The sequence below is a fragment of the Vulpes vulpes genome, chromosome 6 (genome assembly GCF_048418805.1).
Source record: "Vulpes vulpes isolate BD-2025 chromosome 6, VulVul3, whole genome shotgun sequence".
NCBI classification, from domain to species: Eukaryota; Metazoa; Chordata; class Mammalia; order Carnivora; family Canidae; genus Vulpes; species Vulpes vulpes.
In genome coordinates this window covers 88520735-88543328 of record NC_132785.1, presented here as the reverse complement: position 1 = coordinate 88543328, position 22594 = coordinate 88520735, and the positions used below count along the sequence as shown (strand labels likewise).

The 22594-nt window shown below is 40.2% G+C and overlaps 1 protein-coding gene across 20 annotated transcripts in view; it reads left to right on the top strand.

Annotated features, from left to right (window-relative positions):
• TRIM9 (tripartite motif containing 9) overlaps positions 1–22594 on the top strand; it is a 109233-nt gene that overhangs the window by 51270 nt on the left and 35369 nt on the right. For all 20 annotated transcript variants that reach the window (XM_072761549.1, XM_026000713.2, XM_072761542.1 and 17 more), the window contains exons 2-3: positions 8843–8938; positions 11328–11450. In XM_072761549.1, the coding sequence (XP_072617650.1) occupies positions 8843–8938; positions 11328–11450 (219 nt within the window). The remainder of the gene's footprint in view (positions 1–8842; positions 8939–11327; positions 11451–22594) is intronic.

The window sequence follows — 22594 nt, the reverse complement described above, 5'->3', positions numbered from 1 at the left end:
CTCTGATTGACTTATTTCATTTAGCATAATATCTTCTAGTTTCATCCACATAATGGTAAATGGCAAGATTTTTTTTGATGATTGGCTGAGTAGTAGTCATATATATATATATATATATATATATATATACACACACACACACATATACATATACATACATATACATATACATATATATATATATATACCACATCTTCTTTATCCATTCATCTGTTGATGGACATCTGGGCTCTTTCCATAGTTTGGCTATCGTCGACATTGCTGCTATTAACTGCTATAAACATTGGGGTGCAGGTGCCCCTTCCAATCACTACATTTGTGTCTTTGGGGTAAATACCCAATAGTGTAATTGCTGGGTCATAGGGTAGCTCTATTTTCAAATTTTTGAGGAACCTCTTTATGAGGAATGTCCATATTGTTTTCCAGACTGGTTGCACCAGTTTGCATTCCCACCAACAGTGTAAGGGGGTTCTCCTTTCTCCACATCCTCACCAACATCGGTCATTTCCTGACTTGTTCATTTTAGCCATTCTGACTTCTGTGAGGTGGTATCTCATTGTGGTTTTGATTTGTTTTTCCCTGATGCCAAGTGATGCTGAGAATTTTTTCATGTGTTTGTTGACCACTTGTATGTCTTCTTTGGAGAAATGTCTGTTCATGTCTTCTGCCCGTTTTTTGAATGGACTATTTGTTCTCTGGTGTTGAGTTTGATAAGTTCTTTATAGGTTTTGATTACTAGCCCTTTATCTGATGTGTAGTTTGCAATATATTCTCCAATTCTGTGGGTTGTCTTTTGGTTTTGTCTACTGTTTCCTTTGCTGTGCAAAAGATTTTTATCTTGATGAAATGCCAACAGTTCATTTTTTGCCTTTGTTTTCCTTGCCTTTGGAGACATGTCTAGCAAGAAGTTGCTGCAACCGAGGTCAAAGAGGTTGCTGCCTATGCACTCCTCTAGGATTTTGATGGATTCTTATTTTACATTTAGGTCTTTCCTCAATTTTGAGTCTATTTTTGTGTAAGGTGTGAGGAAATGAAATGGTCCAATTTCATTCTTCTGCATGTGGCTGTCCAGTTTTCTCAACACCATTTGTTAAAGAGACCATATTTTTCCCATTGAATAGTCTTTCCTACTTTGTCAAAGATTAGTTGATCATAGAGTTGCAACAGCCTTTATTTTTTTTTTGTTTTTGTTTTTTTTATTCTTTTTTTTAATAAATTAATTTTTATTGGTGTTCAATTTACCAACATACAGAAAAACACCCAGTGCTCATCCCATCAAGTGTCCCCCTCAGTGCCTGTCACCCATTTCCCCCCACCCCCCGCCCTCCTCCCCTTCCACCACCCCTAGTTCATTTCCCAGAGTTAGGAGTCTTTATGTTCTGTCTCCCTTCCTGATATTTCCCACACATTTCTTCTCCCTTCCCTTATATTCCCTTTCACTATTATTTATATTCCCCAAATGAATGAGAACATACACTGTTTGTCCTTCTCCGATTGACTTACTTCACTCAGCATAATACCCTCCAGTTCCATCTATGTGCAACAGCCTTTAAAAGGGAATCAGGGCAGAGTATCCACTACAGTTAGGTAATATGTTCATGGTCATACAGCTAGTAAAAAAAAGGCTAGGATTTAAACCTAAGTCCATCTGACTTTAAAGTCTATCTTCTTAACCCCAGTGCCAGATTAGTCCATATTGCCCTGTCTACCTCAGTCAGTTGCTACTATCTGGTAAAAAAAAAAAAAAAAAAAAAAGAACATTTCTGGTCTATGTTTATGGTTTAAAGAATAACTGAAACAGAATATTTGGGTTTGAATTGTTATTAAAAAGGTGGTAAGTAGTATTACGCATTAACTTTTGGTGTAGATGTTTGCATACTTGTGTGTGCAGATCTAGCACTGAGGAATGGGAAAGGGGATTATATGGAACAGTGTTCTAGATTATAGATGCATAATGTCTTCCTCCTTTCTGTCTTCCACACAGCTTATAAGTCACAATCACAGTAAAAATGGTAAGATTGGTTTAATATATGAGAAATGGGCCAGTTTAGGCAGGGGAACTTGGATGTGCTTCCTTCCCTACCCTTGAGGTTAACGCGGGCCTGCTGAAGGGACAGCTCATTGCTCACAATTACCCCAGCTTGCCCTAGGTCAGGGCCAGGGTTAGCCACTATCAGATATAAACAAAGCAGGACACCAGTGAAAGTGGTGAAGACAGATTTCAATCAGTAATATACTGTTGCAATAGTGGGAGTTCAGTGTGAACTGAACTCAACTTCCATTTGTACAGGAGGGACAAGGCATTTTACAGGGAGAAGGAGGGAGTGGGAAGGGGATTAGCTAGGGCTCAGGAGAGGCAGGGAAGTGAGAAATTAGAGTGGGAAGGGGGTGGGCCATGTGAAACCCATCTGGGGCTGCTCACTGGTGCTTATTGACTTTAGATGTCTATCCTCCTACAGACACTAGGAGACAGGGGCCCTATCTTCAGGTATTGGCTGAAACAACCAGTAAATTCATGTAGGGGCCTTGAGTTTCCTCAGGCTGACATTTTAAGGGGGCTAGGGTCATCCTAGAGATGTGGCCACAAGCCATTAGAAACTATGTTAGTGTTTTGATCAAGTCTTTATAGGCCAAGGTTGAGAAGAAGGCACAGAAGAAGGCAAAGTGACACAGTTGGTCACTTTCCTGGCTACAGTTTAGCCACAGAGAGGGTCTTTATCACAACCAATCATCAATAATCAGCAGTTTAGTGGACCCAAATCAACTGCCCATAAGGCCCCTACCAAGGCTGGTAGCCTTACCCAAAGCCAAGAGCTTCCCTATACTCCACTGATGAGATGTCTCATATACACATGTATTCTCACACACGTTCTTACACACTCACACACTCTGTGCTCATACTTCCTCACATACATACACATTCATTTTCACACATACACGTACATACATGTACTTAGACTATTTGTTTACATATCACAATCTGTTTACTGCCCCTGCCCCGCTGCTGGCCCTCATCTCCAGGCAGGCCAGCCTGTGAGTCTTCCTGCCCATCTAATTCATCAGCTGGGGCTGGGGTAGGTCCAGGGTCTTCCATAACCAGGGAAACCAGACGAGAGATCTTTTATGTGAAGAAGAGGTACAGTCCAGAAACAGAAGTTTTAGTCAGAAGGAGAATCAGTCCCCCTGAGAGTTCAGCTCAAAGGCTCCCCAAGTTCTAGTCACTTGGTGACTTCTTATTCCTTCCTTTACTGGAATCCCTCCCAAGGTCTTGGGTCAGTGGGTGATAAAGCCAGCGCTGGACCTCAGTCCAAAGCTTTTGGCCTTCTCCCGTGAGACCCATGGATCTCATTGACAGATCCTATTCAAATTTACTAAAAAACTTTATGCAGGAAAAAAGCAGTTGAACATTTCATAGGTTAACTAGATATGCTATGGTTTACGTTTTATCTGCCTGTTAAACATGATCAGATTTCCTCATAATCAATCATAATCCCCTTACCAATTCACCTTCCTTGGTTTTACATGCTCTCACCATGTGTGGTTTTTATTTCTTCCTGTATGAGTATGAGACGACTCCTCTACTTCTTCTTTGGACGGTGGAAGCAAAGAGCACAACTCTGTAGTCAGACTAGGGCTCTTTTATATGTGAGTTGTAAAAACTAAATTCAACTCTGAGCGTCTGCAAAATGGCAAGGTAGTGATTGAGATTAAATAGGATGCACATAAAAAGCACCTTTCAGGGAGACAGAACATGAGAGACTCCTAACTCTGGGAAACGAACAAGGGGTGGTAGAAAGGGAGGTGGGTGGAGGGTGGGGGTGACTGGGTGACGGGCACTAAGGGGGGTACTTGATGGGATGAGCACTGGGTGTTATGTTATATGTTGGCAAATTGAACACCAATAAAAAATAAATAAATAAACAAAAAGAAAATATCCATTTAATGGCTAAAAAATAAAAAGAAGCACCTTTCAGTCCCTTCTTCTAATAAGAAATGATCAATATTTCATAACTTACTAGAATTTTTTGCCTTCACTTTTTTAAGAAGATTTTATTTATTTATTTGAGAGAGAGAGTGTGAGCACGAATGGCAGGTAGGGGATAGAGGGAGAAGCAGACTCCCCACTGAGCAGGAGGCCGAACTCAGGGCTCAATCCCAGGACTCTGGGATCATGATCTGAGCTGAAAGCAGACACTTAACTAAGATACCCAGGTGCCCCATTGCCTTTACTTTTTAATGTAGTAAGACTTAAAAATCAGCATTTCTTCCAGGAAAAAATTGTTCTTCTCCTAGGGGCCTTACTTCAGAGTCACATCACATCAACTGTCACTTTGCTTCTGCATTTTGTGTTGACCCTGGTACCTGAGAAGGAGGTGGCATCGGCCATAGCACCTGAGTGGAGTGCACTGTGACAGTCACAGGGACTATCAAGCCACTGTTGCTTGCGTGTGGCCTCATCTGTTTTGTATGAATTCTTTGGGGTTGATCCTTTTTGACCCGTCCCATGCTTGAAACTTCAGATCACAGATGCCAGGAAGCTTTCCTTCATGTGTCCCAATTGTCTCCATCCAATATTTGTAGTAAACTAAGGGAGGAAATGACACATGAATGATGTTCATGGCAGAGCGAGGAAAAGAGACACCATCCTCCATGTGGGCATACTTGGCAGCTCGGCAGATGCTCAGCCAACGGAGGAGTTGGTCAGGAGGAAATGAATCCCATACCCATCTACCAAGCCTAAATAATAATAGGGTGTGGACCGTCCTCCCCCAGGGTTTCCAGGTTGAGTTCTTGATCCCTTATAACCTTCACTCCTTTGGAATGTGAGGGGAATCTGGGTGGAAGTTGGAAAGAAAGCAGCACAGAAAGGAGGGAGGAGGTAGAATGCTTTGTTTCTCTCCTTCACGCTCTGAGCAACTTGCCGTTTTTTCTGGGATGGAAGATTTGGTGATTCAGAGCATGCTCTGAGCTCTTGCCTCCTTGGTTACATTTCCCCACTCTCATTCACTTTCTGATCATGACAGCTTTTCAGAAAATTGGAAAACAACTATCCAGGAAATCAGAATGGCATTGCTTTGGCATTATAAACTGCTTCTAATGGGTACATATACAGCCAAAGGTGCTGTAATGAAAACACACACTAAATATTTGCATCTTTGGTGTTCTGATATAAATTTACAGGGCTGGTCTGTGGTCCTGAATACAAAACATTTCTGTGAGCCCGGAGCAGAAATTTAAATGCTTCTGGGAAACAAAATCAATCAATAATAATAATGTTCTTCTACATCAGATGTAGCTTATAAGTGTGATCAAAAGACTATCCTATAAAAGCAAGCACACATAAATCCTTATAATAAGAACATTTTCTAGTGATAAATAGTTTCCAAGATTTTTCATTGTCTCCTGCTCAATTTCTACAAGTTGGCAAAACTTAAGAAAAAGGTTTTTAGATCTTTATCATATAATGCAGTTGTTTATCAAATACCAGAACCATTAACCAGATAGAAGGCATTCTTGAGACTGAATATAGACACAAAGAGAGGTAATCTGCAAACGAATTGATTTTTTTTTTCAGCTCACTTATTGCTTTGCCATATAAAAACCTGGGAGTGGATGAGGCCAACACTATTTGCATACTATGGAATAATTATTTTCTAAGTGGATAGCAGTGACTGGTCAACAATTCTTTATGGGTGTCAGGTCTAACTCATATTGTACAATTAATTGCCAGGTGGGGATATAAGAAATTATGTAGCTTCAGTTCTGTATAGCTGAATGAACTTGGTTTCTATATTCCAATATCCAAATGTGGTTACTAAGACAGAGATTATAATAAAAGGGGGAAGAAAACTGTGGTAGCCAGCAAACTTTTGCTCATTCAGAAAAAGGGATATGAGTTCTAAAGTAACTATGAAAAATGTCTCCTTGGGCAGCCCCGGTGGCCCAGCGGTTTAGCGCCACCTTCAGCCCAGGGCCTGATCCTGGAGACAGAGGATTGAGTCCCACACCGGGCTCCCTGCATGGAGCCTGCTTCTCCCTCTGCCTGTGCCTCTGCCTTTCTCTCTCTCTCTCTCTCTCTCTCTCTCTCTCTCTGTGTGTGTGTCTGTCATGAACAGATAAATAAAATCTTTTAAAAAAAAGAAAAGAAAAATGTCTCCTTAAGAATATGTCTCTCATTTTATTGCCTGCTCCTCTAAATGAGACCCTCCTACCCTCCTCCATCCCCTGGACTTGGGAAAAGTTCTTTAGGAGAAAGCTTTTACCCCAAATTATGGGAGCAGCTGAAACCTGGTAATAAATAATTGAGTGGTCCTTCCAGCATTGTAGGCTCACTTTGTGCTTTTTTTTACTCAGCTGTGTTGGTCTAGCCTCCCTGAGTCTGAGTACATAGATCAAAGTATTAGTGATGAAGGATGTTTTCCAACAGATCCTGTTCCAGGAATATGCTCTGCGAATCTCCCCCATCAGGCTGCAGGCATTTGTGAGCAGGAAGAAAGAAGATGAATAAGAGTTAATAACAACCCGGGCACCTCGGTGGCTCAGTCGGTTAAACGTCTGCCTTAGGCTTGGGTCATGATTCTGGTTCGGGTTCCTGAAGCCCCAGATCAAGCCCCATGTCAGGCTCCCTGCTTCTCCATCTTCTTCTGCTCCTCCCCCCTCTCATGCTTATGCTATCTCTCTGTGTCTCTCTCTCAAATAAATAATTAAAATCTTAAAAAAAAAAAAAGAGTTAATAACAACCAACATTTATTAATCATGTACCATGCATCAGAGGGGTTCTGGGCTTTATTTTTTTTGGGGGGGGGCTTTAATCTAGTATCTCATGCAATGCTCATAACACCCAAGAATAGTAATATTCTTCTCATTTTTTGGAGGAGGTAATACTATCTATAAAAGGTTTTCAGCAAGTAACTGGCAGCATTTATGAATTCAGAGTAGATCCCTTAGCCATTACCCTTAGCTAACAGGAGCTTTTACATTGGTAAATGCACTAAACGCTCACAATGACCCAACGACAAAACATTATTATGCTTTTTTTGCGTTGGAGTAACTCAGGCACAGGGAACTTTCTCAAGGTCACATTTAGTAAAGGACAGAGGCAGGATTTGAGCCCTTCCAAGGCCTATTTCTTTCTACCACCCCACGTTGCTTCTATTAAGCATTTGGCATGCATATTTTTGGGGACATCCAGTGCCCAACTTTGTATTTAATAAGGCAAATATAAGACAAAAATATTTACTTAGCCTTATACTCTCTAGTTCTATCCATGTGATTGCAGATGGCAAGATTTCATTCTTTTCTATGGCTGAGCCATATCTTGGCTATTATAAATAATGCGGCAATAAACATAGGGGTGTGTATATATTATCCAATTCGTGTTTTTGTATGCTTTGGATAAATATCCAGTAGTGGAATTACATATGGTAAGTTGAAGGTGATTAAAAGTACCCTTAGCTTGATGAGCACTGAGTAATGAATGAAATTGTTGAATCACTCTCTTATACACCTAAAACTAATATAACATTGTATGTTAACTATACTGGATTTAAAGTTTTTTAAAAAGAGACAAGAGAAACATTCATTAGATCAAGAGATATAATCTTAAGATTCTGTCCTTTTACTTGAAAGGGAAGAGTGGTTAAAGTATTGTGTTGGCAAGGAAGAGAGTGGGCTTTAGCTTTCAAAGAAGGTATTGTGGGAAAGGAGTTTGTCTCTATAATTTACAGGAGAGATGGAAGGATATGCCTGGGCTGCTAGAAGAACTCTTGCATTAAGTACAATGGTAGTGGCTGGGAGTAATGGAAACCCCAGTACAGAAACTTAACTGGGAGTTAAATGTTCCCCATAGACAAGAAGCCTAGTGGTAGGAGATTTCAAGGGTTATCCAGCTGCTCAAAGCTGCCCCTGGAACCCAGGCTCTTTCTCCTTCCAACCCTCCTCCCTTACCACGTTGGCCATCTCAGTGAGAGTCCTAAGACATCTACCATAAAGTCGGGAACACAAGGGCAGAGGCTGCACCAGACACACTGGTCTCATGTGAGAGAAAAGCAAGAGCTTTCTCAGAACCCTCCTTACCTCCAGCCAACAGCCACTTCCGTCTCATCACTTAGCAGTGTGTCCCGTGGCCACCCCAGCAGGCAGAGAGGCTGGAGAAAAAAGCAAGTGTTTACATGCACACACAGCCGTCCAACAGAATTGCATCCCATATGGACAGGACAGTGTGGGAAATCAGGAAGAGTCTGCCTTGGTTTAGGGGTAGAGAGGAGTAAGGGCAACAGGGAGGGCTGCAATTGGGAGAAGAAAGGCAACCTTGATGAGGAGGAATGCAGTTGTGGCTTTTGTATCTGTCATTCCATTGGAGCGGCCCCAGAGAGTCACACCAGTGCTCTAACCCTTCATTCTTCTCATCCTGTTCTTGACTCTAATCTTCCTACTTCAGGCCCAGACCAATAGCACTTTGGCCTAAATAACTTTGGCGATTATCAAATCATCTGACTCACTGTTTTCTTTTAATTTTAAATTAAATAAATTATTGCTGAATTAATTAACTAATTAATGAGATGAAGTAATTTCAGGCAGATATCAGGTGGTGAGGCCCTTTGCGATAGCCCGGAGTTTTCACTGCTTCAGAAGAGAAAGTTCTCAGGAGCCTGCGGAAGGATGTCTGGATACCTTTATTACCAGAATCCTCTTTACAAATGTTGACTACATGTCCCAAGCTCTGACAAGAAGAATCTGAGGAGGTTGAAGACGCTGGGGTCTTGGATCGAAACAACTCTGTACAATCTTTTTGCTACTTTCTATGACTACAGCTCCATGGCTTCCTTCTTTATCTTTGCAGAGCCAGCTGTCTCAGGCGCTGAATGGACTGTCAGACAGGGCCAAAGAAGCCAAGGAGTTTCTGGTGCAGCTCCGCAACATGGTCCAGCAGATCCAGGTATTGGCAGCACCTGAGACTGAAAGCAAACCTCCACAGGTTAAGATGTAGCTGTGTAGTGGGGAAGTTTGTCTATTTCTTCTACTTTTGTGTGTTGTGGGGAAATTCCAATTATTTTTTTCTCCTCTGTCTCTTCTAATACAAACATGAGTACAGATCAACTCAAATATGCCCCCTTCTCAAGGTGGTTATATTTTGCCAACAAGGTGGCAACACAGCCTGGTTTTCCAAATAGTTCCTGTCTTTGGGACTGAGGTCCTCTATTACTCTGGATTTAGAAAAGAGGTCTCCTTGTGAATTCAGAGTCATAACTGTTGCATTTTTTAAACTCTTCAGATTCCCAAAACACCTTCCAATAGTTATATCTTATCTGATGGTAACAAACAGGTCACATTTCCTCCTTCCTTCCTTCTTTCCTTCCTTCCTTCCTCCCTCTTTTCCTTCCTCCATCCTTTCCTTCCTTCCTCCCTCTTTCCTTCCTCCCTTCCTTCCTTCCTTCGTTCATTCCTTCCTTCCTCCTTCCTTCCTTCTTTCCTTTCCTCCTTCCTTCCCTCCTGGCATAGTAATGCTTCTTCTCTACTTAGATACTTAAGTATTTTCCAACCATGAGCCCCCTTGGTAGCTATAATTTCAGATTACTTTATTTGAACACAATGACACACAGATCAGCCAGCATTTAAGAGCCCATGAATTCTCCACTATTGCTAAAGGGAAGAAGCCAATAACTGCACAAGATGCTTAAATAATGACCTTCTCTGTTTACTGTTCTTATGTTTTGAGGTTGCCCCACAGAAATAACCTTCACTCTGGCCTCCAGTAAATTGCTGTCTGAGTTAATATTTAACCCATGTGAAGGTAGAAATATCTTTTTAAATGTAAGCCAGCCTTTCAAAGCATCTCACACTGACTTCCTCATCCTTTTTTGCATGTGTGCTCATGTTAAAATTTTTGGTTCCCCAACAACCTACCACTTGCACACTTCCTTCTGTTTCCCAGAGCAACAGAGGTTATTGCAACAGAGTCAGTCTCTTCTCTGCTCTTGCCTCTGCACCCCACCTCTTCGTCAGAGCAAAGCTTTCTTTCTGCTCTAAATCAGAACCTGTAAGAAGCCTGCCCTCATCCTCCCAATATTACCCTGCATGGGACAGAGAGAGCTCTTAAGTGATGTTTTCCATAAGACTTCTCTGAGTACTCAAAAGCAATTGTCATGAAAGCTGAAACTTTACACGTAGGAGTCATTGCTTTAGCAATTACTAATGCACACCTTAAATGAAGAAGACCTTGCACTTGAGAAATTATCAGATATCTATCAGTATATCCTTATATTAAGTTCTTTATGATTTGGGGAATAAATTAAATTTTGATAGGCTAAGCTGTTCTTTCCTCGCCAGTCCCCAAAAGCTTACGGTTGACTCAGTTGGATGCTATTTTTTCAGTGCTATTCATGAATATGTGAGTATTCATCTTTCATTTTCTCTGTTACAATTGTTTTTCAGATTATGGTTTGGTAATTAAAATTATACATGTAACTTATTGAAAGGATTACTGTTAATGAATCCTTATGATTTAGGAGAGAATTACTTGAAAGAAAATGTCTATGGCATGTATAGATTTAAATCAAGTCAATAGTTAGATCCAGGATTCAATTTAAACATCATGGAGAAGCTATAGTTCATTTCTTTTCTTTTTTTTTTTTTTTATAGTTCATTTCAAACATAGTTTTCTCCCACAAGCAGTTGGTTCATGGCTTGACTTTTATAGCTGAATGATGCTTGTTACATGTACCAGTTGTTCTTGATCAGCTAGCTATGTGCATTAACTATTTGCTTTCCTTAATGAAAGGAGCAAGTACTTTTGTAATTTGCCCATGATTATTCTAATAAACTTCTATTGTTATTGGATTATTGTTTAATATTGAAGACCACTGCCATCCTCTTTCTTCTCTCTCTTCTTGAATTTAATGATTCTTTAACTCTCCTGCCTTCACAATACCCCACCCTTTCAGGCAGCCAACCTCTCTGAATGCCACCTTCCACCATACGTAAGTAGACATATGCCAGCCCTCAGAAGGATTCCTGTTCAGCTCTACAAACCAAGCTTTATTTTATGCAATATAATGTGGACTGTGGAGATGATCTCCTTTTGATAAAAATTAATTTATTAAGTAATGCTTATCCTTTTCAATGTAAAATTCAAGTGAATATTACCACTGTAGAATGAAATTTGTGCAGTTATTTTTAAAATGCTAAATGTGCATTGTGGACAGAGTTCTTTTTTATCTCCTTCAGCAGGGATCTCCATCCCACAAATGGACAGGGGAGCTCTTTTTTTTCTGGCAGCCCAAGGAACCCAGGTGCTTTGGGGCTAAGACATGTGCTCTCTCATGCAGGAGAACAGCGTGGAGTTTGAGGCTTGCCTGGTGGCCCAATGTGATGCCCTCATCGATGCCCTTAACAGAAGGAAAGCCCAGCTGCTTGCACGTGTTAACAAGGAGCATGAGCACAAGCTGAAGGTGAGTGCTGTGCCATGGAGAGAGCAGAAAGCCAAGGAGCCCAGCTCCTGGGAACAAGATGGACAAGCTAGATGGGTAGGCCAGATGCCCACAGTCTTGGGTGGCCAATGCCCCAGAGGGCAAGAAGCCAGCATCCCTTCATTCACCATGCACTCCCTAATTTACCTCATTGATATTAGTTGAGTGACTCCCCTGGGTCAAGAATTGCTCTGGTGCAGGCATAATTAAATAATAAAAACTGCTGCCCTCATAAGGCTTATATTCCACCAGAAGGGACAAAGAATAAACAAGATAAGTAAGTAAGATATGCAGTATTTAGTAAAAAAGCACTAAGAAAAATAATAAGGAATAGGGAATGGGGAATACTGGGGAAGGAAGTTGAAGTTCTAGACAGGGTGACCAGAGTGACCATACAGAGGCAAAATGTATTTTTGAAATAGGATTGGAAACCATACCTTCCAGAAAACAAACAAGATTTGTCTTAACTTCTGAAGTAAACTGTGCAATGGGACAGCTGCAGACTTTTGTCATCACACAGTGGAATCAATTGATTACAAATCTGGGGCCCTATTGGCAAAAAGATTGGTCTTCCTGGAGACATCTGATACCCCATCCATTGCCCCCATTGGAGCAGGGCAACAAGATGTGAGAGCAGGCTGGAAAGATGAGAAGTAAGCAGTCAACAGAGGTCCGCATTCATTGCCAGTAAGCCCCAGGGTAGCTACCAATGTGTGGAGGGTAGAGGATATGCTGTGCTGGTCTGATTAGGGTACAAGGTGAGGTGATGTCTAACTCCAGGCTCTCTGTTGGGGTTAGGCAGTCAACATCAGGGAGCTTCAATAGTGGGCAGCACAGAATGGATATGACCTCAAGGGAGCTCATGAAAAGGCCTGTAAGCATCAGATACCCCAGCAGTTTAGAACAGGCTGTAGTCCCTGAAGAACAAGGGAAGGCCCCATCTAAACAAATGAGATTCAAGTGGGAGAACCAAGGAAGAGTTTCAAAGTGAAGAAATAAGAAAACACAGCTTACAAGATTTGTGACTCAAGTTTGGTGGCAGGGAACTTCAAGCCGGGCCAGTACTCATTCCATGGGTACCAGAAACAAGGCAATAAACTAGGTGCTAACTAGGGTACGAGTCCTGGACAAGACCTGCAGTAAAACAGGCATTCTGAGCCCTGAGAAGCAGAGTCACCAACCTTCCAACTTTACTCTGTGCCTCAGCCACACACCAGGACCCTGAGCCCCAGGGGGCTCTGGAAGAAGGCAGGGGCCAGGCAGCATGCTACAGAACAACCACTCCCCAGGGAAGCTTCACAGTTTTCTCCAAAAGTAAGAAAACCCCAGCTTTAGCTCCCTCCTCTAAGAGGCTCCCTCTTCCACTGCCCACCTGCTGCAAAACATATTTAGAGCCATACACCTTCTCTTCCTTCCCCAAAGTCAGGGCTATTAATAATGTGGCTGGAATATAAACCTTTCTCCCCTGCCTTTGTGACTTGCCCAGGGGTCACCCTGAAGGCTTGCAGAACTGAAACAGGCAGGAGGCAAGCTGAGGGTAACAAGGTCCAAGCCTGGGAGAGCTCCTAAGGGCTCCCCGCAATCATGACGTTTGTTGGCCTGACCTTCTCTGGTGCTCTGTCAGGGCCAGGTCTCTCTGAGCATTCCTGACGAGACAGCAGGAGAGGCACAGTAGAGTCCTTCATAAAGAAAACTGCAAGGCTTGAAGTTAAATCTGGACCAGAAGTTTGTAAAGCAAATTGCATAGGTCTCTAATGTTCAGAGAGCCTCTGGCTGTTGGTTTGGACAGAGAACCGAGGCTGGTGATTATAACACTCCTTCCAGAGACGCCATTCCTGTTCCTTAGTGATAGGTAAGACCTATCACTAGTCTCACTTAGTTAGACCTAACTGGAAAACCTAGTGATAGGTTCGTCTTTGAATAAGCTCAAACCTGTTTCCATCACCTGCTCTAACATTACTAAAACATTGTCACTATAGCCTTTCACTTAACACCCTTTAGAAACCTAGAATTTTTAGTGTGATGGTGGAACCCAAATATCATTTGAATCACATAGAGCTGTCTAAAATGAAACCACAGGGATCCCTGGGTGGCACAGCAGTTTAGCGCCTGCCTTTGGCCCAGGGCGCGATCCTGGAGACCTGGGATCGAATCCCATGTCGGGCTCCCGGTGCATGGAGCCTGCTTCTCCCTCTGCCTGTGTCTCTGCCTCTCTCTCTCTCTCTCTCTCTCTCTCTCTCTCTCTCTCTGAGTATCATAAATAAAAAAATAAAAAATAAAAAAATAAAATGAAACCACAGCTGTCTACAGGAAATGAGCTGGACAGCTGGATTTTCCCTCTAAAGAGTAGACCAGCCATTTCAGTATGTAGTCACCAAACATTAACTTTTTCTCAGTGGAAATCTCTTTTTTAAAACATTTCAGACACTTTCTTGGCATCTTTAAACTGAACACAGTGAACCGATAAATCATATAGTGACTGTAGTGGCAACTCTGGGTTTTCTACATGGGAGAGCCATAAGGGCAGCGATCTGAACAGAAAAGGGAATCACAGATTGAGAAAGCATCATTTATCCATATCAGACAGGGGCAAAGGGGCGAGAAAGCCCCCCAGGGCCCCCTGCTTAGTGCTGTCTCTGCCGAATGAAACTGGGTGAAAATCCATTATGGGCTGTGCTGTGGGCACAGAGACTGCACAGGAGCGGCTTTTTTACTCATGGCTGAGATGTCATGTCTGGCCCGGTGACAGTCCATCAGTACAGGTGACCTGCCCCAACAGGGCGCACCAAGGCGCCCAGGGCCACAGAGTGGAGTGGAGGCAGCTGCCTGCTCTCATTCCACCCTGCCCAGGGTGGAGTGCCCTGCCCCAGATCCCAAAGGGCTACAGAAACAACAAGCAGGTGGCAGGTTGTACCCCACGGCAGCCAAGCTGTTCTGTCTTCTATCTTGAGTGATTTGTTTCTCTGCTGTTTTCAGCAAATTGTACGTCACTGCTAAAGACAGACAGCAGTGCTGACACCTTGAGTACTGACCCCAGCCTCCAAGTCCCCCTCCCTCTGCTTTTCTCCTCTGCTTTTCCCCTTTCTTGTCATTTCTGTTGCTACTCAGATTTGTGAGAAAAGACTGGCCTTTTATAGACTTCGCTTGCCAAGCACAGTACTTCTTTCTGTCTTTGTTGGCTAACCCATCACTCACAGGCTGGCAGGGATAATCTTATGGTCTTCCGCTTCCCTTTGGCAGAGTTCTCTAGGGGCCTACTTTTTGCTGACAAAGAAGAGAGTTGTGTGTGTATTTTTCTGGCAACTTTCTCTTCTTGAGCAATCCAAAAGGCTGGGGATGCTGGAAAGTGAGTGTGTATAAAGACAGTCTTTATAATCTGCTCATGCCCCTCTCTGAAAGCACTGATGGCTTGAGCAGATTGAATGGTTCTGGTTCTGAGACAAGCTGGAGCGGAGAGGTGAAGAGCCCAGCTTCTGTGTCATAGAGAACGGGGTGTGAGGACATACTTTATTACTTACCAGGTCTCTAACTGTGGGCAAGTCTATGACTCAGTTACTTTCACCTGTGTGTAAAATCAGGCCAGAAGCAGTTGTCACCTCCCAGAGCATTGCCAAGCACTTAGCACACAGTCCTCAGGAAATGTTAGCTATTATTATTGTTATTGAGAAAGAATGCCTGCAAGTATGGTGGCACCCAGCCCACTGAAGAAGTGCTCCTCGGGACTTAACTTCTGTAATACCAGAGTACAGGGTATAGAATTAGTCTATACACAGATGTGACTGTCTCTGAACTTAGGAAAGTGGCTTGAGTTTTTAATTGATCATCCTATAAAATAGTTCACAAAGTTTGGTGAGCTATTTTTAAAGTTCGTAAAAAGGCTCTGAGACATTTGTATGCAGCTGTGACTGTATTTTAGGAATGCTTTGAAATGTAAATTACAGTTAATACTATTCTGTGGTTTGGGAAAAAAAAAACACTGGGAGACAACTATCTATTTTCAGAATGTGGTGAACTAATCAAATGTCAGAAAGCTACTGAAGGGGAAAAAATGCTTTTGAGCTTTTAAGAAATACTCCTAATTTGTGTTTGGGACTACTTGGGCAATATCGCCCACAATAAGCACAAAAAACCAGATCCCCCAGGTGTTTTGTTTGAGGTATATGTTTTGATTCCATTCTTCCTGGGTTCTTGACCTGAGTAAGGCCTTAAAATGTCCTCACAGGGAATTTGTGACACTTAAATGTGCCATTAATAAGGTCTGTGCTTTTCTCAGGGAACTTACAAATGTCATTTCTCTTTTAGTAAGCCCAAAGAAATATCTAAGAATTATTTTTATTTATGCAACTCAGAATTTGAAATAATTCTACAATCATCTTAAATGTATATTGCTCCAATATTTTAGAGTAAATTCATATGCTGAATAATATGAGGTGACAGATATCTTCTTGGTTACCTTTCGGTTCTAAGATTCTCTGGAAGAAAAAAAATTATAGTTATTAAAAATATTTTGAAAAAATCTAATCTTTAATTTCCATGTGTAGTTGGTAAAGGAACATACCAATAAAATTACCCAGAAAGAATGCTAAAAGATAATGATAAAGTTTACTGGTTTTTACAACATTTCATTTTTACAGAGAACCTCTGTATCTCCATTATAACTATATACAGGATGTTTGACTTTGAAGCCAACTGTACTGTTGGGTTTTGTTAGAATCATTATCATTATTATCATCATCTTTGTTATTATTTACCATGTACTGCCTGTTGTGTTCCCATTATGTTGATTAAAAAATTTAATTAAATGGTCATATCAGTCAGAGTACAAATTTACACTAGGGACATTACTGGCTTGTCAGATTGCTTACTTAAGCTATTTTTCCATTGCCTGAAAACAGGCTAGTAATCCTTTCTTTGCTTTAGATGGATCTGGGGGATAGAGAAGAAAGAAAGGGAGAGGGAGGGAGTATATGTGGAAGACAGACCTATCCAAGCTCACAAAATTTTAAAAAATAACTATAGAGGATTTGACTGGCTACAGCAATTACTAGAAAGAAAAAGCAACAAATTTAAGCCAATAATCAGCTCAATCCCAACAAAACTACTGGCAAGAGGTTCTGTAAGTCCATTAAAATGAAAACATTTGGAAAAAAAAATAGGCACATTGAAACACTTGAAACCTTTGACTGCCCTTGCAGGGCCAACTCTAAAATTTTAATTTCAATAATTATTAATTATAAGGCTATTATTAATGAATTCATTTGGCAAATTCTGTGATCTCTGCTTCCTACCACATAGAAGCAAAAGTCACAGAGGGACTGTACAGAACAGAGTACCCGGGGTGCCCATGGGATCACTAGGATGCCACCTCACACAACTGGAGCTCACCAAAGTTAGGGAACACTCTTCTGAACACTCTTTGCCCACTTTGGCCATGTCAATGCAGGGCAGTCACAGACATTATTTAAGGCCCTTTGCCTAAACCCAGGCGTGAGTCACATTCCTTACCTCCAGAGGGCACTAAACACATACTTTGAAGATGACAGTGATCTTGTGTCTCCCTGTACCTCACAGCCTACAAAGTACCACATTGCATGCATCACTCTTACTGAGGCCCACCATAAATGGCAAATGTTCTCCTGTGTGGGTGAGACCACATCAATATGCTAATCTCTACAAACGACTTGTATTTCTTCATTAACTTCTCTGTATAAGGATATAGTATACTACATACTAAGAGCCTGCTTTGCATATTCTACTCAATGTTTTGAGCCTCAATTGATGAGGCTATTGGTGCATTCACACTTTTGGAATGGAAAGTTCAGTTTTGCTGTTAAAATCTCAAGCCTTCCTCAAACAGGTACATGTTTTATTTATTTGATACGGCTAAATTATCCTTTTCTTGATTAAAAACTCAAAGCCTCAAGAGTTGTCTTTGAAATGATTAGTTGCCAATGTGGGTAAACATTGGCAACTGATAAACATTAATGAGATTAGTACAAAGAGTGGTATCAAGAGAATGGGGGAAATATTTGCATAATCAGCATGTGGGAGAATGGTGGCATGTGAGAAATTTAAAATGTTCAACCTTAAATTCCTCTAAGTTTCAGTGAATATAATGATAATATTGGAGATGATATTCTACTCTAGGGGAAAAAAAACAAAAGAATTTGTTATTTTTCTAGATGAATCTCATATTCAAAGCACTTCACCTATGACTCACAAATGAGTCAGTTCCAAGCATTAGTTGGTCATCTTGCTGTAGGAATGATGGTACATGTAGAAACCCCTCCCACTGACCAAAAGGACTTATGGAGAATCAATTCTTCAAGCTTGCATCCTGAAAGTACTTGTACCTTACATAGAAAAAAAAAAAAGGATTGCCTTATACTTAGGGGAAACTGTTTTAAACTGTGATAAGAAGGTATATATTATATTTAAGAAAGAATTTCTTGAAATAGGAGAGAGAGAATGTTAGTGTTTACTTAGACTAAAAATTCAGTAGTAGTATCCCTCCACACCTCATGATGAGACAAAATAGTATGAGAGAAAGTATTTATTAAAAAGAATAAATTTTAAAGAGCCATACATAAGATGGAGAGGTGAATGGAGACAGAGAAAGGGTGTCAAGGTCAGGTTGAATAAAATAATGAAATTCAATTTAATTAACTTCAGTTCTTGTTGCTGGCTGTGTTATATGAGCTGAGTGGAGGAAGGAGATTGGTCTGCTAGAGATGCGATGGGAAATGTAGCTGTGGATAGGCAGAACAAAATTTTACACTTGTATAAGCTATCATGGATGGCTCTATGCTACTAAAAAAACTTGAGCATTCAGAGGGACACAACTATCCATTCTCAAATCCTCCTTTGCCAAATAGGTATCAGTGACATATCTTGATCCAAGGAATGACCTTAATAAATTTGCCACTTAACAAAATAAAACGTTCAAACGATCAATAGGATTTGCCATCCTGAACAGATGGGAACTGCTAATAAAATTGTGAAAGCCTTCTCTAAAACTGAACTAAAGATTAATTCATTGTCCCCAGAGAGCTGGTTTAGGCCATCATGCAGATGAAACCAGGAAGATTGTTTCCCAGTCCCTGTGTGTGTCACTCTTGCAATTTGCACATTTCCTTCCTAAGAAAAGGAACTCAACTCCAGCCAGCTGCAAACATGGTGCCAATGGTTTCTCTGGAGCATCAGAGCAACTGCACAGAAATGTGGAACTCAAAGAAAAAGTGACATGGCCTAGTTTCCTAGGAATTGGTTTTCCATAAAAAAAAATATAATGTGAAATAAGTAATAATAGTAGTAGAAATAAAACAGAGTTAAGAAGGTAACAAGAGAGCTTATTTAAAAACAACTAGAAAAATATTATACTCTTAAAATATCTAATTATTTGGCTGATTTCCATAGGATGGGAAATCTTGCCAAATTAATTCAGAAACTAAATGTCAATTACAACACACCCAAAGTGCTGCTTCTGGGAACACTGTAGTTTAATTTTTAGCAGTGATTTTTATCACTGGCTACAGGGATCATTGTGAAAGGGTTGATTAAAATTTAAAAAGATGGACCAAAATCCATTGTTGTAATACAGTTGAGAGCCAGGAACTCAGGGATACTGAGTCCTTCCAAGAAGCTTGAACCGTGGAATACAGGAGCCAATGGCAAACTCCCACTAAAACTCACCAACTCTTTGGCATTGCTACAATGAAGCTTCTTAAGAGTAGTCAGAGAAACCCCACACTCAGCTCCTTTGGCATCAAATAAATCCGGCTTGAGAAGGAAATTTATAGAAGCAGACATAGAATTTTATGAGGCCTGATTAATGTATCTATTTCAGTACATTTGGGTCATAAAATTATCATTGATCTAAATGTTCTGGAAAGTAAACACAACATTTCAAGTCTATTTTGCCTCAATAGCAGACTCACTTTGGGTTGCAATGCCCAGATCTAGTCCGTGCTTGTTTTTCAGATTTGAGTACAAGTCAGTTTTGTAAGCACTGTCCTAGGACAGATGCCATTCACATAGTGATTGGTGACTGCTGAGTTTCTGCTACCTAGAAGCGCTGATGCACTGGCTACCAAAATATCAAAATATCTTCTGGAACAATTTAGTAATGCCTAAGATAGCAGAGACGAGTAGCCTATAGCTGTCACCTGTCCTGCGTTTTTTATTATACTTTTGGGTGTTCTGTGGGGTTTTTTCCCCTTAAGAAGCAGAAGCTTAACCTTCTTATTTTTTTATTAAAAAAATAAAATAATTTGCATTCCATGAGCCCAGACCAACAGATAGTAGTGGTGATTTGACATAATACCAGACATTACACCAGACATTAGAAGAAAATAAGTCAACCAATGAATTTTATTTTCTATTTATTTATTTTTAAAGATTTTATTTATTTGTTCATGAGAGACAGAGAGAGTAGCAGAGACACAGGCAGAGGCAGAAGCAGGCTCCATGCAGGGAGCCTGATGTGGGACTCTATCCCAGGACCCCAGGATCACATGCTAGGCTGAAGGCAGAAGCTTAACCACTGAGCCACCCAGGTGTCCCAACCAATGAATTTTAAATTTGATCTCCCCTCTCCCCGCCAAAATCACAAAACGATCTTCACATCAAAGTTGGTTTCTTTCACCAATTCTGATCCAGAGATGTTAAATCCTACACTGCAATTTTTATTTTAATTTTTTTAAATTAAAAAGTGGTAATAAGTCATCTACCAAAAAATCTGGAGATTCCAAACTAATTAATTAATTAATTTCAACAATCCTATAAATGGACAAAACTGGAGTTCTCACACTTCCTGATTACATAACTTACTGCAAAGCAACAACAATGAAAATAGTGTGGCACTGACATGGAGACAGACACATAGACAACTGCAACTGAACAGAGAGCCCAGAAATAAACTCTCACATATGGTACAATGATTTTTGACAAGGGTTCTAAGACCATTCAATGGGGAAAGGGCAGTCAACAAATGACACTGGAAAAAACTGGCTGTCCACATGCCAAAGAATGAAGTTGGACCATTACCTAACACCATATACAAAAATTAACTCAAAATGGACCAAAGACTTAAATGTAAGAACTGAAACTATAAACTCTTAGATGAAAACATAGGGCAGATGCTTCATGCTGGATTTGGCAGTGATTTCTTGGATATTACTCAAGAGGCATAGGCAACAAAGGAAAAGGTAGACAAATTGGACTTCATGAAAATTTATAAATTTTGTGCATCAAAAGATAAAAGAAAACCAATTAAAAAATGGGTGAAGGACTTGAATAGACATTTCTCCACAGGAGATATACAAATGGCCAATAAGCATATGAAAAGATGCTCAGCATCACTAGTCATGAGGGAAATGCAAATCAAAACTACAATGAGATACAATTTCACACCCATTAGGATGGCTATTATTATTTTTTAAAAAAACAGATAGTAATAAGTATTGGTGAGGATGTGGAGAAATTGGAACCCTTGTGCATTGCTAATAGGAATATAAAACAGTGCAGCTGCTGCGGAAAACAGAATGATGATTTCTCAAAAAACTAAAATAGAATTACCATATGATCCAGCAATTCCACTTCAGAATATATATCCAAAAGAAGTGAAGCAGAGATTTTCGCAGATTTCTGCATATAATTTTCATAACAGCTTTATCCATAATAGCCAAAAGGTAGAAGCAACCCAAGTGTCCACTAACAGAAATGTGATATGTACCTACAATGAAATATTATTCAGTCATAAGAGGAAGGAAATTCAGGGGCAACACGGTGGCATAGTCGGTTAGGCGTCCGACTTGGTTTTGGCTCAGGAATAATCTCAGAGTCATGAGATCGAACCTCATATCAGGCTCCATGTTGAGCATGGATTCTGCTTGAGTTTCTCTTTCTCCCTCTCCCTCTGCCCCTCCCACTCATGCACTCACATACACACACTCCCTCTCTCTCTCTCTCTCTCTCTCTCTCTTAAATAAATAAATAAATAAATAAATAAATAAATAAATAAATAAAGCTTTTTGAAAAGGAAGGAAATTTTGACATCAGCTACAACATGGGTAAACCTTGAAAATATTGTGCTAAATGAAATAAGCCAGTCATAAAGAACAAAAATATTATATGATTCTACTTCTATGAGAGTCAAATCCATAGAGACAGAAAGTAGAATGGTGGTGTTGCCAGGCGCCAGTGAGGAGGGGAGAATGGAGAGCTATTGTTTAATGGATACAAAGTTTTAGTTTGGAAAGATAAAAAAAAAAAGTTCTGAAAAGGGATGGTGATGACAACAATATGAATGTATCTAATGCCACAGAATTACCCAATTTAAAATAGCTAAACCTGTGAGTTTTATGTTATATATACTTTATCACGATAAAAAAAAACAGAAGCAGAGACCAGCAATAATAAATGGATGCATTGTCAAAAAAATAGGAAGAATTTAAATGTCCAAAAATAGAGGAACAGGAATGATTAAATAAATTATGATAACCCACTCAGTGGGATATTTATGGAGCCAGTAACATTTATTGATGGTGGCAACATTTAAAATGCCTATGTTATAGTGTTAAGTGGGAAGGAGGTAAAATTGTCACATATTATGATTGCAACTATAAATATATCTAGCTCAAGGATAAAACCCAAGAGGAAATATCAAAATGCTTTAAAAATTTGCATTAAAGTGACGAGATTATTGCTTTTTTTTTTTTTTTTTTTGGTTTATTTTCCAATTGTTTTTGAACGTAGATGTAATAATCTTTAATGGAAAATGTATGACCAAAACTGAAAAGAAGGAACAAAGAAAAAGCTTTTCAACAATTATTATTAAAACTCCTTGTAGTTATTCATAAAATCCAGAAGGCTGGATATTTTTGAGGCTTTTCAAAGTAATATAAATATCAAGGATATAAGTAATTAAGGTTCCTAGAAAACTCCTGTTCAACTCTAGCCTTAGAAACCACTTCTAGATTTGGGTCACTGAGCAGAGGACATGGAAAATGAACATCTTTAAAGAAAGAAACTCTTCAAGGACTATCCTGTGTTTGACACTGCAAAGACAACTTCCCCAGAGGCAGGAACTGTGTGTTCAGAGAGATGCCTTTCTAGGTTAAAGCACA